The sequence below is a fragment of the Scatophagus argus genome, chromosome 6 (assembly GCF_020382885.2).
Source record: "Scatophagus argus isolate fScaArg1 chromosome 6, fScaArg1.pri, whole genome shotgun sequence".
Classification (NCBI taxonomy): Eukaryota; Metazoa; Chordata; class Actinopteri; family Scatophagidae; genus Scatophagus; species Scatophagus argus.
This window is the reverse complement of record NC_058498.1, coordinates 25,633,825-25,651,938: the sequence shown is the minus strand read 5'-3', so window position 1 is coordinate 25,651,938 and position 18,114 is coordinate 25,633,825. Positions and strand designations below refer to the sequence as shown.

The 18,114-nt window shown below is 39.6% G+C and overlaps 1 protein-coding gene across 13 annotated transcripts in view; it reads right to left on the bottom strand.

Moving 5' to 3' along the window:
- ptprfa (protein tyrosine phosphatase receptor type Fa) overlaps positions 1 to 18,114 on the bottom strand; it is a 284,242-nt gene that overhangs the window by 13,113 nt on the left and 253,015 nt on the right. For 12 of the 13 annotated variants that reach the window (XM_046392938.1, XM_046392940.1, XM_046392941.1 and 9 more), the window contains 5 exons: positions 11,529 to 11,626; positions 4,120 to 4,243; positions 3,711 to 3,886; positions 2,017 to 2,136; positions 894 to 1,048 (listed from right to left, as the gene is read on the bottom strand). In XM_046392938.1, coding sequence (XP_046248894.1) covers positions 894 to 1,048; positions 2,017 to 2,136; positions 3,711 to 3,886; positions 4,120 to 4,243; positions 11,529 to 11,626 — 673 coding nt within the window. Of the gene's footprint in view, positions 1 to 893; positions 1,049 to 2,016; positions 2,137 to 3,710; positions 3,887 to 4,119; positions 4,244 to 11,528; positions 11,627 to 12,135; positions 12,169 to 18,114 lie in introns of all 13 variants that reach the window. The other variant, XM_046392948.1, reaches the window with a different exon arrangement.

Here is an 18,114-nt window from a genome sequence, read left to right as displayed (position 1 = left end):
ATTACTTTGATAACTTTATAGAGACTAATATTCATCAGTTTGAGTAAAGTATTTCTACATAATTATGGGTAAAGAACTGCTCGAAATGCTTCAAATGAACAGGGTTTTAATACATCATCTGATAAGGCAAATGAATGTCCACACTGGAGGGCAAGCCTGCGGCCCCCTCCTGGCTGTATGACGAGTATATGTCTTTGCATTGTCATCTTACTGCAATGTATTGCATAAGTATGGATAATAGCACACACTTGGACAGTTTCTCTTAAAAGTCGTTCACAATACAACTTTGATACACACTCACTGGATGCAGTTACCATTGTAAACAGTCACATTGCCACTGCACTGGCCACTACAGCTTTTGTCTACATTAAAATCCATTTTTAAAAGGTTCAGTTGCTAATGGTTGTGTTATAATTGTTAGCTTACTTTGCAACGGCCTCAGCTTTGAAGGTATTGTATGCTTGTTTCACATGAGTTCCTCAAAGGCTAACTAGGACCAGTTTATGTAGTATACAGCATGTATATCATAAAATAGAAACCACTAACTGTGCAAGACTGAAAACTGTTGGGTTACACCAATAAAGTTAAAGATAGGACACAAGTTTAGCTCATAGCCAGAATTCACTGTTTTGACAAGGTGCTTACCTTTCTATTTATTTTAATTTACAGTGTTAGTATTCACCTGATATCGTCACCATACCATGGTATGATTTACCCATGGATGCTCAAAACTTACCAATGGGTGAACACAAGTTGCAAAGGTATTTCCACAATAAACTATCCCTTGGATTAAACAAATTACTGAATGCAACTGGAAAGTGAGTTTGGCACAGATTTTTTGTTTTTGTTAGAACCGTATTGAGGCCTTTGTGTTGATGTAGGAGGTGGTTTACCTGCAATGGACCACCATGGGTCCAGCGTCGGGAGGATTACAGGCCTTGACTCTACGTAAAAAGGCCAGCGTTGGGGTGGGATACTCAGGCACTCCATGGTCTGGCCAAGCCATACACTGGAACTGACGAACCTCTCTCTTCTCACTCGAGCCATTCTGTGAGCACACATGCACACATTAACAAATGTTCAGTCGTTTGTAAAAATGTGAGTCAACACACTGAAAATTCCATGATAGATTAAGTAGCCATCAATTAATGTGAGAATCTCTCATGATGACGTTATAGATGAAATTACCGTTCATCACATAGCATTTTAAGTACCACTCGAAGGCGTGAATAAACAGTTTTTGATGAATGATAACAATGTGCATTAAGGGCAACGGTAGAGCGCTATCATTGGCAAACAATTTTCATCAAATAAAGTTAGCATTTTGTCAGCTAGTCACCAACACAACTGACATAAATAAAAATTGAAAATTACTAATAGTATGGTTGTACAAGAATTTCTAAACCTCTTCTGTTTTCCTTTGTAATTTATGATGTTTATTGCATGTATGTTTCTCTCTCTCTCTCTTTCATCCTCTCTGTCCTGTCTACCTCTTCTTCCCCCCCTTCACCCAGCCGACTATCAGCAGGATAGTTCTCCTTTGTGAGCTGGGTCCTGCTCAAGGTTTCTTCCTGTTAAAAGGTAGTTTTTCCTTGCCACTGTCTGCTTGCTCAGGGGTTCAGGCTCTGGGTCTCTGTAAAGCATCTAGAGACTATTGTAATTGCATAAGGTGCTATATAAATAAATTGAAATTGAAATTGCTTTGGATTCGCAGACAGACAGACTGATCTGATCTGAGGAAAATTTCTTCAGAAACTTTGGCTCTAGTGTATTAAGGTGATTTTATGTATAAAAGATGACGATTGAGATAATACATGTATTGCAGGGATCTGAAAAGCCCCTTTTCTGCAAGTTTCACAATGTGTTGTGATTGCTGCCAACCATTAATCTGCTTAACAAGGTGCATGTTTGAAAGGCTTTAGTGAAAAAAAAAAAACATTAAAGACCTCTGTTGTCATGACTTAAGGCTTAATTTACTGCCAAAGACAGTCATACTCCACAATATAGAACTCTTACCTTATAGAGGGCAAATGTGCGTATGGTGTATGTAGCCAGCTCCACGGTGTCCAGCATGGTCACCTGAATCATCCCATATGTCTCTGTGCCTCGACAGGGCCAATACTGGTCACACTTCACCTGTACACAAACATGCCAAAGCATTGTCTCATCAATAGTAATATAGCTGAAGTGACAGGGGCAGAGGGAGGAGAAAAGAACTGAGTGGTGAGAAGGATTTGTATCTTTGTTTACTCTTCTGAACTCTTACATTTTCATTAACTAAGGTTAATGATGTTGGTCATATCATCAGATCATATGACAATCCATCTTTTCATATATGCAGCTAACAATCTGGTCCAGGGCAAATGTTTTGACAACTACTTGTCAAGCCGAGATATTGCTGTGGACATTCATTCACAGGAGCTTGGTGTAACAGATGGGGAGACTGCGTTTCATCACCCTAGGTGGGGTGTCAGTGCCGGGGGGTTGGGGTTATTTTGCAAGGCCTGTGGCTAAGCATAGGGCCACGTGGCCTTTGATCAAAGTGGTGTGAAGAGCCAGTTTACCACCTGGACAAATCACAAACAACTCATTAAGTCAGACAAATAGAAAGTTAACTACTGATCTGCTCTCACCAGAAAAACAACAGCACTGGTCATTAGTTAGAAAAACAGCAACCTCTGCACACATTTTCCTGACAAGCAACCTCTTGTAATGTCTGTTTTATGTGTGATGATTCCTAGCGTGTCATAGTGTGATATTGTTAAAGCGCTGCAAACACTATAAAAAAAAAGAAAAACGAAAAAAAAAAAAGCCTGGTTAGGCGTACAGAGTGGTTTTGGACCTCTGATATTTGTAATCAGGGCCTGATGATAACTTTAATCTGAAGGAGCACATGTGCTCCTTAATGAAAAAGCACAAAGAAACCTCAGAGCACAGTGAAAAATGTTAAAGTTCAGAAAGAGTTTTGAAGAGTTTATTCACCAACAATTTACATGTTTATAGAATGTGTGGCTGTATCCATTCAAAATTAGCAATCATCAGTAAAATACCAAACATTCAAACATTCAAAATGTTGGAATTTATCTGTCTTCAAAGTAGGTGTACATGTAGAAAGTAGCTATGTGTAGTAAGATGAAACTTGACTCAAAGCAAGAACGGTTCTTGTCTGTTCATGCAAAATAAAAATGGGTTAATTGTTGCTCATACTTTGTTGAGACATGGTTTAATGTCTGATCATAGTTTCATCAAATACACACACACACACACTCACACACACACTTATCTGCAACTTTAGTACTGGCCCCTCCTTGGTTACCCCAGTAACAAGCCTCACCCCTGCTACAGGGACACTGCTACAAACACTGCCTACTGCTGCATCATTGGGACTTGCCCCTTATGGGTAAAGGGCACACCCTTTCCAATTGAAACACATCCTTCATCACCAAGCCCCTTGCAATGGTCCCAGCCTGCCTCCTGAGGACAACTCATCTCAGGTAAAGTGGATGTCAGCTGTTAAAGTGGATGCCTAACCTGAGCTTGTGCTTTAAAAAAGGTGACTTTTGTTTTGAAGAAAACGGATGAAGTTGTTGAATTATGGTAAATCATCTATGACTAATGCTCAGGGAAATTGAGTTGCTCTAATGCAAGGTAAATCAAGGTCACTGTCATTAGAGTATCACTTTTACTATCTCTCAACATGAGAGGCTCACCCTTGACTTCTCCTCCAGACGGGTCATCATAACAATAGTGCAGGTCCTCTGCTCCCACACCATCCTCCAGAAATCGCTCAGTGTCTCTGGCAGTGGCCCCTGGGTGGCAATGTAAGCATTCTGCTTTCTGTAGCCATCAATGTAGTTGGCATTAATGTAGTCACTACCGGGAATTCCTGCGGCAAGGAGTAAGTTGGACAAAATTAACAAGCAAATTAACATTGAAGTCGTTCTGAAAACAGCATGGTAACTCATTAAAATATAATAGTAACCATGAAATAATATATAAGTCTGTTTTAAATAAAGGCCTGTTTCTTGCAGTTCAGGTAAATCTACACCCCTACTACTGTTTGTGAGTTATGGTATATAAAATCCCCTCTCTTGAGATCTCCCAATATGTGGCATTTACCATCCACAGGAGTGAGGATGACTCTTGAGTGGTCATAGGCAATAACATTTGCATAGCGGTTCTTTGGCTTGTTGACCTCCAGATTGGAGTGCTCCCATGTGAACTGCTGTCCTGGATCGATAGACTGACACAGACAAGAGGAGAGAGACATACACAGAGATGGGAGGGAGAGAGAGAGAAGAATAAATATTTATTAAAATAGTGTCTGTATTCCTTCCTGCGCCTGATATTAACAAAGTGCAGATCCAATGACAAGAGCAAAGTGATGCAGTAATAGTTTGGGTCAGTGATCATTGATGCATGTTTCCCCAAAGCATAGAAGCATGATACCAAAGGTGAACAAAAGACATGTGGAAGATTCTAGTCCTTAAGAGAGCCAGCAGTTATCCAGAGGGAATAAAATAGTGATAACTCAGTTGAGATTGGGTCACTGCTTCAGAACAGCTGGGAAGCTCCTGCATGGAAAGTACAGCTGTAGGGAGGCAGAGGGTGGGAAATATGTTTTGATCCACATGTGGGCATACGTACAGCAGAGAATGTTGAGCAGGTTCTAAGACATCAGGGACTATTTGAAATACCTATCTCTGTCTGGATTAACCATTTTGACGAGCCAACATTTCCAACGAAAATAAACATTTCCACCTTTTTTCTTGGTTTTCTGACACTCCTGCTTTTTATTTGCAAATTCTAGTCATCTGAAGGGATGGCAGTATCAGGGAGCCCAGCACTTTGATTAAGACTGGGTTATCTCTTAAACTGCCCTTAAATTTGGTATAGATATTCATTCAGAGTCCCCAAAGGATGAATACTGATTTTGGTGATTATCAGATTTTTTTTCTTGCCCAGCACCAGTTCAAAATTTCTATTTGTCCAATACATATGATATTGTTTAAGAATGAATACTTGAAAAAACTAATGACATCCCCATCAAAATTCTGGCAATTTAATTTTTATTTTTATTTTTTTGAAATGCTGTTTCAGTCAGTTTTATTCAACCTGACTGAACTGGCATTTGTCAGGTGTAGGTGAAGAAAACTAGCAGCATACAGTGAATTAGTATGAGCTGTGTAGGATAAACATTTAACTTTTAGGTGCTGGATATGTTTTACTGTATGTATTATTGCTGCTATGCATCTCTGTTTGTGTGCTCCTTCTCTCACGCCCCACCCCCGTCTCCCTCTCTCTCTTTGTCTGTCTATCTTTCCCTCTCTCTCTCTCTCTCTCTCTCTCTCTCAACTCAACCGGTCAAGGCAGATGGCCGCCCATCTTGAGCCGGGGTCTGCTCCGAGGTTTCTGCCTTCTAAAAGGCAGTTTTTCCTCGCCACTGTCGCCAAGTGCTTGCTCAAGGGGGAATGTTGGGCTCTCTGTATTACAATTTAATTAAAGAGTTTGGTCTAGACCTGCTCTAATTGGAAAGTGTCATGAGATAACTTATGAATTGGCGCTATATAAATAAACTGAATTGAAATATGTTTTGTTGTGAAGTACAGTTGAGAGCTGTGCACACAATGCCGCACAATGTCCACACGAGAAAATTCTCATCAGTAACAAGTTAGTGCAAGTGAGGATGTCTAATGTTACGTTACATTTGTTTTCCCTGTTAAATTTACTGCATTATGCTTTTAATACAAATCAGCACTTCCTGTATCTGTTTCTGTTCCTATTAACTTGTAGAAAACTCACTGATTTGCTGGGTTTCCTTAGACGTTTGAAATGATGCTGCTGCCATCTTTTATCAAGTTGTCTTATGGTGTAGTTTTATTTTATATTAATGTCAAACCTTTGACGAGGAAAAGTTGGGTTGAATAGTTTAGTTGAGAAATAAAAACACAGTGTGTCACAGTTAGCCTGATGGTTTACAATCTCACTCATGGGCTAAAAGGTAGCAGCTGCTGAGTCAATTACAACACCTACTGGTGTTTCACACGGGCATATGCCTAACACAAACAACAAGGTTGTTGTTTGTTGTTGTTATGCCCATGCCCTTTTGAATGACAAATGAAAGAACTTCCTGATCTGAAACACATATTAGCAGGGTGTGTTATGTGATGTCCAAAAAACCAAAAAATCACTGTTTAGATGCAAAAATCATGTTAAAATGACTATGTTAAGGTTAGGTCATGGTTACAGTAATAACTGCCTGGTTTGGGGATGATCATAATCATGGTTGGTCCATCCACCTTGTCCTCCTCCTTACGTGGACTTCGCTCTGTAATGTTGTCACCTGACTTCCTCTTTCATTCATGATTATTACAGTTGCCTTAGGTCTCACTTGAATATGAACATATGCCACTTGAACTTGCAGATACGACTGATTCTGTTAGGATTAGGGTTAGGATTATTATCTTGGGTTTGTGTTTTTGTTTCTGTTTTCCTCTTTGTTTCTTCAGGTTCATCTGGCTGAGCTTTTTGTTGTCTGTCCAATCTGGAGTGGAGATGGGCAGAGTCCTCCTCATCCTCCTACTACTCATCCAGACCTGTATTAAAAACATATTTAAGAGCGGCTTGATTATTATTCCATCAACTTCTGTGGTAGTAGTCAGGCTTACTTTGCTCTTGTGTTGTTTGCCTTGAGGATGCTAGTTCTTGTCTTCCTGTTCAGGTTCACCTTCATGCCTCAGTCTGCTCTACTCTGTTCCGCCTTTGGTTTGGGCCAAGGATTTCCCATCGTTGGAGGTCACTTTCAAGCTTTGGACACCTCATCAAGTTCTCGCACTCACCTTCTGCCTGTTTATTTGCCTGTTCCCTGTTCTTTTGAACTCAGTTTATTGTGTGATTAGATTTGAGGACTGGGTCATTCAGTAAAGATCTTATTTAACCTTTCCTCTGAGTCTTTCGTCTGCCTTGTGGAGTCCTCTCTAAGCCCTGAACCTCACAGATTCTATAATGCAAGCAGCTGTATGGAGATGTAGCAGTGTAAACGACCACATGAAAACCAACTTGATATGCTGCAAAGAACTGATGGGTTCTCAGCTGGCTTGTGTTGAAAATCTCTTTTCTGTTGTGTCACCATTAAGCGAAACTACATTACAGACTAAGTTAAAAGTTAGTTTCTTGTAACCATGACCACCTGCAAGAATGTTTCATCATGTCCCACACTTAGGATCATATATGTGCATGTATGTGGATATATAGGAAATATATGTGTCATATATAACTTAAATATATTTCCACATATATGCCACAGTCAGGTGCATATATGTCATACATAATGCTTATATCTCACTTTATTTGCAAATGATGTAATGTGCATATATGTTCAAACAAAATGTATTTATGATTGTACTTATTTATTTCAATGCAGATTGAGGTTTGCAGAAGAAAATTCAATGTATAAGACAATAGCTTTTGATTGTTTTATTGCATGCAGCAATTTTTAAAGTGGCCTCACACTCTGTCATCTATCATCAATTTGATCCATTTTGTGGCGACAGGCGAACTACTGACTCATAAAGCCGAACCGAGACACCCGGCTTAGAAGGCTATAGGGCTCCAAAGTGTGACGTAGCGGAGTGGGAAACCGCAATGCATTGTGGGCTTTGCGGGCAACTGAAAAGTGTGTTTACGCCAGCTGCATGCGTGACGCTGCTCTTGTGTTCTGTTGTTTTGTTTAAACAAGTTAAAACACGGTGCAAATGTGCCGTGTCGTTAACTGACACAATCGTTTATGTGATCGCTTCGGTAAAAAGAAACGATGGGCTGAGATTTTTCTCATTTCCAACGTGGAAGCAAAGCCAAGGACCTCAGCTGGTCCTGGTGTCTCCATGCAACTGGACTCTGTTTATATTCAGAAAAGTTTTCCTCTTTTTTGCTTTAATTTTGCTACATCACAGCCTAACAAAATGAGTTCATTACAGTAAGTGCACTTTAGAATATTTTATGCAGCCTGAGATCGTAGTGTTGTCACATATTCCCACCAGTGTGTGATAAAGAACATTTTAAAAAATATCCCCATATGACTGACAAAACAGAAGTATGTTGTTCAGGAAGGACGTTCATTCTAGACCTTGGAAACACTATGCATAATATAACAGATTTAAAGGTACAATTACTACATTTTTGGAGCTTTCAACTACATCTCATATGTGTAACAGGAAGTTGAATAAGATTAAATAATCAAACAACCTAAAATGGAATCTTAGTCTTCCAGCTTATCAGACTGGATGGATAGATGTACATGATGCAACAGCAGGGCGGCGCTGTTGTTGCATCATGCTGTTTACACCTTTTTCACTATACAGTCCCACTTGGAAAAAAAATATATAAACATATATGTATTTTATCTGTGCCACATATATTTTCCAACATATATGTGTGCATATAGATATATATGTACATATAGTTGAAAGACATATATGTAGGGGGCCAATTTCGAATATGTGCACATATGTTGGAAAATATATGTGGCATAGATAAAAAATATATATGTTAATATATTTTCTTTCCATGTGGGGTAGTTTTTTTGTTTTTGTTTTTTTTTGCCTAAACTTAGCAAAATTTTATCCGTTGGAGCGGAGACCAGAAGGTTGTACAATGAAAAGTTTTTAACATACTCACATTTAACTTGGGGTCATCAAGAAAAGTCAGGGTGAACAAACTCCGATTGCCTGAATTGATGTTGAAGGCATTATGACAATGAATAAGATGTTTGTAAGATGTTACTGTGTCAAATGAAGCTTGGAGTTTGTACACATTTACACATAAGGGGCGCGTTCAGCAAAAATGTTTTCTTTTTTTCATAATGATGTTCATAAAATTATTCAACAGACAAATACGCAGACATCTCTAACACAAGGGCAGCCAGGAAGCTTCACAGTGCAGTGCCAACAAAGATGTCTCATCGTATGTCCTCTATTTTGTCTTACACACTCTTCTTTTATTTCTACTACAACGGTGTATTAATATAGTCATATGTCCAATGAGTCAATGTCATCACAATACAGATGTCACTGCTTGCTATGTATTAAATTTGCAGTTGATGACCTAATCAAATTATACTTCACAGTCCGATTTAGCAATAAGTTAATACTTAGAATTTTAGCTCATAATCACCATATTATCAGATGCATCAAGACTTTAAAGAGACATTTGGTTGGTTGAATTGGGTCTATTCAGAAGAAAACAACAGGCTGATTTAGTCTCGTTAATCTCAGAGATTTTTTCCTCAGGCTTTTCTTTTCCCCCTTTTTAACTACAATGGCCCCTAATTGTCCTAATATATGAAAATAAGTATGATGATTAAATTAGGCTACACATCTGAGAAACTGACCCACTAAATAAGATAATATCTTTTACATGTAACATCTTGTTAAGCTGTTAGGAGCAGTTTAGAGATGCAGCAGAAATTGCCAAAACAGTATACCCAACATCACAAAGTCAGTCCTGCAGTTACCTGAACAGGTCAGTGAACTAGCTTTGTAGTACACCCCTCAGGGAACAATCACATAAACCATAAGAGTGATTAGTAACTGTTTTGGAAGTCACTGTTTTAAAGCAACAAGAAGCAATATCTTTTGTTATGTAATCTGGACGACTTGCTGTGACTTGTAGAAATGTGTGATCCTTAAACTCACACAGATTTCAAGGACTGACTTCTCTCAGCTGAGCTGCATTACAAAAATCAGGCACATCGTGTCTCAAGAATTACATTCAATTTATGCATATAGTGCCAAATGCCAACAAAAGTTATGTCATGACATTTTCCAAATAGATAAGGTCTAGATCATACTCACTAATTAAGTTTTTAATACAGACCCAAAATACCCTCATGAGCAAGCATGGTGAAGGAATAGAATTTAAAAAGAGTCTTCTCACCTACAAGGCCAGGCAACATCACAACTTAAAGAGCTTGTAGTACCCATAGTACCCTGTCCCAAGTAGAATACTATGCTCCCAAAAGAGCTTGTAGTACCCGTAGTACCCTACCCCAAGTAGAATACTACGCTCCCAGGGTTACTAGTGGTGTCTCCGGGGAGCCTTCAGTTATCAAGCTCATCTACTGTAGAACAACTGTCTGTTATTATTATTGCTATTGGATATGATTAGTATAATTAGTCATAGTTGTATGATTGTTGCTGTTGCTATGCATCCTTGCTATCTTTTTGTATGAACACAGCCACTGAGGGCAGATAACCGCAGACCTACAGCCTGGTTCTGCTCCAAAGTCCACCCTTTTCCATTTATGATCAAAGACAGCTTAGGTAAATACTATTGGATCTTAGTTGTATGTCATCTTTTTATGCTATAACTCCAGAATGCACCTTTACATTTAGACAGACATTTAAATGGCAAAGCAGTATGAATTTTGTTTATAGAATGTTAAGCCTGTTTAATTATTATTTAACAGCAATTTGTGACAGTAACATTGTTATGGTACAAATTACAGAGATGCTCTGCGTTTGTAGGGAACAACAACAACATCAGTTATACAGACCACTGATGACACAGTGGTGCAGTGGTTAGCACTGTTGCCTCACAGCAAGAGGGTTCCAGGTTCAAATCCTGGTCTGGGCATGTTCTCCCTGTGCCTGCATGGTTTGCTCCTGGCTACTCTACATTGCCCCTGGGTTTGAGTGTGTGGTTGTCTGTCAGCCCTGCGACTGACTGGCGACCAGTCCAGGGTGTACCCCGCCTCTCGCTGGTAGTCAGCTGGGATAGGCTCCAGCTAGTAGTTTCTTTCTGTCTGACTGACTGAAGCTCTGCATCAAAGGCTTCACTACCAGCGACTATGCTAGCAGCTTGCATAGCAATGCAATACTTCTAGCATCATGATCCATGGTCGACTTGGAAAAGCAAGAGTCGTGCTGTCGATTGGGGTTACCCCAATTTGGGAAATCCAGTTCTAAGCAGACCAAATAGCATGCCGTAGATTACAGAAGGCTTTTTACAATTATGAGAGACTTAAGACTTGACTTGGACTTACAAGCAATTACTTGTGAGCATCTCAGCTTTCCATAATGTTGTGTGGCTTGCAAGAGATACAAAAAAGCATGCATTGTATATGGATTAATATTCTTCACAAAACCTATTTTTGTAGCTAATTTGAGTAAGGTTAGTAGTAATTAAAGGTGAAATAGCAACATTCATTGCTACAAGATATCGCACCAGAACAGAAGTTGGAATATCAAAGTAAACTGAGAAAGATTGCATCTGATTTCCTTATTATTTAGAGTTTTCCCAACTTCTAGATTTTTACTGTGTAGACAAAATAAACAACAAAGCAGGATATATAATCTGTTAATGTAATCATTTATTTTATAGGGCTGCTGATAATTCCTCAAATGTACAAACACTCCAGGTATCCTATTATTTCGTTCACAAACTACTTTACACATGAAAAAAAAAGACTTTGGCCAAAAGGTATGTGCTCCTTTATTTGAAAGCCATATATAAAGAGCAGGAAAACTTACCTCGTACTCCTGAGAGAAGAGCAGACCGTCATTGGCCTTGAGTCTTTCTATGTGGTTTGCCAGATCACAGATAGCAATGGGAGGATGTTCCCTCATTCCTGAAGCAAGAGGTGTAGTGGTAAGTACAGTCCATCTCACACACACACACACACACACACACACACACACACACACACACACACACACACACACACACACAATAAACAATGTAACAGAAGCATGTTGAAGGCTCAAAGCTAACTGATCACAGTGATTTGGGTAGGCAAGCAGAATGCTGTGCGGTGCATAGAGGAATGATGTCTGTCTGTGCAGCTCTTCCAAAGCATGCTGTAACCACAGTAGTAGAGAAAACACTGGTAAGCATGCTGACAGGTTAAAAAATATCATATTGATCTATATTAATATATTTATGTCTTTGTTGTTTTTCAGTTCAACATTCAGTTTTGATGACAACCATTTGATGTAAAGAACTGTCATGGGCAGACCATGAGAAAAGAAGGTGATGGGGTTAAATAATAGGGTGGGGGTGAAATGGCTACTGTACAAAACGATAAAGGAAGCGAATGGGAGGAAACATAAGCAAAACACAAGGGGAATCAAAACTAACTTGGAGTGTTCAGATAAGTGAGGACACTGGAACCTGTGGGGGAAAGACCAGGCAAAACGAACAGCGCAGGGGTCAGTTTGGAGAAGACAGAGAAAAATCAAAACCAAACACACACACACACACACACACACACACAAGAGAGCTGTGTGTCTGTTTTGCTTTCTGCATCATTCTGCAACTTTACGCATATGTAAAATATCTCTCAGTTTTCATTGCATCTGAGTACAGGTGCTACAAGCTGCTTCAGTTTTGGTGTGTGGCTTAAGGAATGTCAGAGTTGTTTATTGGGGGGGTCAATGAAAATAATCAAATGGTTTTACCAAGGTGAATAATTTAATTAAAAGCGTTTCCTTTTTTTTGTTTCAGAATCAAAAAATGAAAAATGAGAAAAACCAAATTGAAATACCAAGGTCATTTTACATCCGTGTTTCATTTGTTCATTTGATATTCCGTTCTGAATCCAAAATCGAAAAACGTTTGTTTTTTTCATTTTTTTTTGTTTTTGATTGTGACACAAACGAACAAACAACGCTTTGATTTTCGCCCTTTTGATTTTACGCTCTGATCAAAAATATGAAATGAAAAACTGGCCTATGGATTTTGATATTTTTGGTATGTGTGACCTGAATGACAATCCAAAGTCTTTGTCTTTATGTTGTCGTCTTGACAAGCGTAACCAGAGCACTGATGCCTATGGTTTATAGAGATGGAGAGCGAGGGCTTCACCTTATTTCAAGACGAGAAATGTGGCACTCTAAACGTAGACAACAACAGATAACATGAGGAGGATCTTCCAGCTCGTGTAGCTTTGTATGGAGGCGTGAAAGGTTTCACAAAAAAAACGTTATACTAATATTACATCAGTATCAGAATCAGGTTTAATTGGCCAAGTATGTTGGTACAGTCAAGGAATTTGTTTTGTCTCTCTAGCAATAAGATGATATATAGACACGTTTCAAAAAGTTCCCACATTTTCACAGTTTTTTATGTTCTTTCAACTTTAATATCATTCATACTTATTACACATCAGAGCCACTCTCTCTCTCTCACACACACACACAAACACACACACACAAAGTACAAGTTTTTCAAGCACTTAAAAAACAAACAACCTAAAGTCAGCAATTCAGTTTAGCGTCACATTTTCAACAAACTTTAACATATTCCTCCTCATTCATAATAGATATTATTCAACTTTCAAAGCCAGATAACGCCCTTTAAGCTCCCGCATTGGTGAATCAGTGTATCACCTCTCACTAATGACTGCCAGGAATGCAGTCATTAGTGAATACAATATAATACAGTTTAGCTATTTTGCATTTTTCACCTCTTTTCCACTTTTCCAACTATCCATGTTCTTTTCGGCTTTTACTTACTTATTCACCCTTTCCCATTCATACTAATTACAGCGTATGCCAAGTATTCATACTCCTGCTTGTTCTCCAAATAAAATCAAGCCATCAATTCAGATTAGCTCAAAGCAATTATTCAAGCATTGCAGTTTAAGATAGGCCTTTATTAGTCCTGCATTGTTAAGGTCCTTAGAGTGTATTTTGCATTTATCTACTTCTTCCCACTTTTCTAACTATTCATACTCCTTCATCTGCTTCTTTGTTCAAATGAAGCATCAGAACATTAAAATATTCAATATGTTATTGCTGTTACTCAACCTTTCAAGTCAGCAATGCAGTTTAGCATCAGCTCTTTGACATTACTACAGTTTGTAATCTGGTATTATATACTAAATACAGTAGAAGTCCTTTGTCCCCCAGGCTTGCTCTGTGGTGCCATCCATGCTCACTTATTTACAACAAGTCTTGTGGCTTTTACTGACTGACGCTTACTGGCTATAGTAGCCCACATGCACAACTTTGTATTGTTTATACTTTTAACATTCAGTCAATTATATTTCTTAATATGTTTATGCAATCTGCACATAACTTCTCCAAACGGTCCAATCCTTGCACTGATAATCATCTACTGACAATGCACAATACCACCTCTGTTGCATTCACCGTACTGTGTCTGAGCAACAGCACTCTCTATTACCAGCACTAGGCTGGTTTAAATCAAATTTGTCAGATAGATTTCACTTTGTTCATATTAATGATGTTTCCTCTTCGCATAATAAATTGAAATTAAATTGAAATTGAAATTGCATATAAGGGTTAATCTCTGTGTTCCACGGGGTTCAGTGCTCGGGCCCGTCCTGTTCACCATGCTCCATCTAGGAAATATTATTCAGAAACATGGCATAATCTTTCATTGTTATGCTGATGACACTCAGCTGTACTTATCCTTAAAGCCATTAGCCAGGCTCCAAGCATGTCTTAAGGACAGAAAGGACTGGATGACCTCCAATTTTTTATTATTAAACTCAGACAAAACTGAAGTCATTGTTTTTGGCCCTAAACATCTTAATAATATATTAATATTATATATATAAATATTACAGAGGTGAAAGAAGGCGGCCTTAGAGATCTGTTTAACATGATGGATAAATGACACGTCCTGTTCTCCCTGTAAGTCACACAGAGCCACTGGATGCCTTAAATTTCCTTCAGGAGTTAGTATTCATTTCTCTATCTGTATGGCGATACAAACCACTGGAATACTACCTTCTCCATTTTCAGTTGCAGCAATAACCATGTTTCCATTAATGTATTATATGGATATTTTGAAGTATCTCATCAGAAAAGGTTTTTAAAAAAAATTTTAAAATCTTTCACACATAGAAGAGTTTTTCCACTCGCTTGAGGTTTTTGCCTTTTTAAAAAAAAAAAAAAAAAAACCCAAAACAAACAAACAAAAAGTTAAAGTCCTTAATTGGAGATGGAAGGAATAATCCTTGAGACAGTGAATACTTAAATCACATAACTGCCAAACTATTTATTGTCTGAAGTAGTAATAATAATAATAATAGTAATGATAATGATAATAGCATGGCAGTCAGGGACAGTGCCCTTGGACTGGCAGACCGGGGTGGTGGTCCCTCTTTTTAAGAAAGGGGACCGGAGGGTGTGCTCCAATTACAGAGGGATCACACTCCTCAGCCCCGGGAAAGTCTATGCCAGGGTACTGGAGAGGAGAATCCGGCCGATAGTCGAACCTCGGATCCAAGAGGAACAATGCGGTTTTCGTCCTGGTCGTGGAACACTGGACCAGCTCTATACCCTCCGCAGGGTGCTTGAGGGTTCATGGGAGTTTGCCCAACCGGTCCACATGTGTTTTGTGGACTTGGAGAAGGCATTCGACCGTGTTCCCCGTAGCATCCTGTGGGAGGTGCTCTGGGAGTATGGGGTCCGGGGTCCTTTGCTAAGGGCTGTGCGGTCTCTGTACTCTCGGAGCAGGAGCTTGGTCCGCATTGCCGGCAGTAAGTCGGACCTGTTCCCAGTGCATGTTGGCCTCCGACAGGGCTGCCCTTTGTCACCGGTCCTGTTCATTATTTTTATGGACAGGATTTCTAGGCGCAGCCAGGGGCCGGAGGGTGTCTGGTTTGGGAACCACAGGATTTCATCTCTGCTTTTTGCGAATGATGTTGTCCTGTTGGCTTCTTCAGGCCAGGACCTTCAGCGTGCGCTGGGGAGGTTCGCAGCTGAGTGCGAAGCAGCTGGGATGAGAATCAGCACCTCTAAATCCGAGGCCATGGTTCTCGACCGAAAAAAGGTGGTCTGTCCCCTTCAGGTTGGAGGAGAGTTCCTGCCTCAAGTGGAGGAGTTTAAGTATCTCGGGGTCTTGTTCACGAGTGAGGGAAGATGGGAGCGTGAGATTGACAGGCGGATTGGTGCAGCGACAGCAGTAATGGGGTCGTTGTACCGGCCCGTCGTGGTGAAGAGAGAGCTGAGCCGCAAGGTGAAGCTCTCAATTTACCAGTCAATCTACGTTCCTACCCTCACCTATGGTCATGAACTTTGGGTCATGACCGAAAGAACGAGATCTCGGATACAAGCGGCTGAAATGAGCTTTCTCCGCAGGGTGGCGGGGCGCTCCCTTAGGGATAGGGTGAGGAGCTCTGTCACCCGGGAGGAGCTCGGAGTAGAGCCGCTGCTCCTCCACATCGAAAGGAGCCAGTTGAGGTGGCTCGGGCATTTGTTCCGAATGCCCCCTGGACGCCTTCCTGGGGAGGTGTTCCGGGCATGCCCCACCGGGAGGAGGCCCCGAGGAAGACCCAGGACACGCTGGAGGGACTATGTCACTCAGCTGGCCTGGGAACGCCTTGGGGTCCACCCGGAAGAGCTGGAGGAAGTGTCTGGGGAGAGGGAAGTCTGGGTATCCCTGCTCAAGCTGCTGCCCCCGCGACCCGGTCCCGGATAAAGCGGAAGAAGATGGATGGATGGATGGATGATAATAGCAATAATAAGCTGCTTCCAATGTCAGTGTCATTCTGTATATTCCCATAACACACAAAAATAGGCCTCAAGATGTCTCTTCATTTTATCTCGTAGATGGCCAAGGCCACTAGTATTGTTTCTTCTTTAAGGTTTATTTGTGGTTGGCAAACAGCTGTTTTTGTTTCTGCTTTGTGACAGACATGTACAGCATAGCCTAAATCACCAGCTTCTGACAAAACTAGCTCTAGATGATGAAAACATGCTCGAGTATGGTATTTCAAAAGTTTGCTTCAAAGTTGTTTGACTCTTCATGGAAACATGGATAGTCTCTCTGCTGGATGAACGAACCCAATCAAAAGTTCAATAGATGTAAAAGACAAAGCCATTTCAATAGAAGTGAATGGGAGACTAGTTGTATTCACACAAAGGATATTTGTACAGCAGAAATAATGATGTGACTTTGTCTTAAGTTCAGAATGATAAATCGTCACAACTGGTGGATAGATTGCCATGAAATTTAGGAAATATAATTAAGGTCTGCACTGAGAGGATGGAGTCCAATAGTGTCTTTAATAATATGATGTTACCTCTACCACCTTTGGGTTAAAATGTGAATTTATGCAATTATTAAATAACCAAATAAAACTGGACTTCTAAGTCAACAGCAGGGCCACATAGTCCATGAAATAAGCATGTTGTAACAAAACATTACAGTTGCTGCTGAAAGTGACGACATGAATAAAACAGTTTTTATATCTTTCTGTATCTTCTCTTTGTAAATCATCCAGCAGTTGTCAATGCATAAGTGACTGTTCTTGTTAGTACAATGTCAAAGTGATGTTGTCTGTAGAATTATGGGTAATGTAGTTTTTTATACACCATCTTGAATTAAAAATAATGTGTGAATTATGCTACTATTACTTCGAGTGTAAATAAAATAAACTGTTATATTTTACTTGTGGCTGAAAATGTTCAGATCAACTATTTATGGATATTAACAAAAAAAAAAACCTGAATATATCCCTCATTGAATTCACAACAATAAAAGGTTCAAATTTGAAATTCCATTATATATATATATACGATATATATAAAGTATAATACCTGTCTAATTGGTAGACTAGTTACTTGTTACGAAGCATAAATGTTGAATGAATTTAGTGGAATTAAGTATTTTCTCTTAATTGTAAGACTTAATTGTCTTAAGACTTAGAAGCATAAAAGAGAAAAAATTCAAGGACAACAAAGCATCTTTGGTAGTTCACAATTTTGAATTCACAGAAAGAATAAACACAGTATCATCTGTCCATTTCTTTGTGCTTGTTGTGAACAAACTGAAACTTTCCAAGACTTCTAGGGGACCCAGTTAACTTTCGCTGAAGGGGGAACAAAGATTGGCAGCCAAATGAGTTGATGAGTTGTTGGTGTAAACAACATCTGTCAAATTCACTCCTACTGCTACCAGTGGTAAATGCCAAAAATCTGATGAAGAGAGGAACACGGTTGAAAAACAATGACGAACTATGAGTATAAAACCTCCCACGGAAAGGAAGCTGGGGGAAAGAACTAGTGAAACAATCAGACAGGAGAGTGACTGAGAACACAATGACAAAGTATTGGAAAACTGTACAGTTTTTGTTATTGTTAA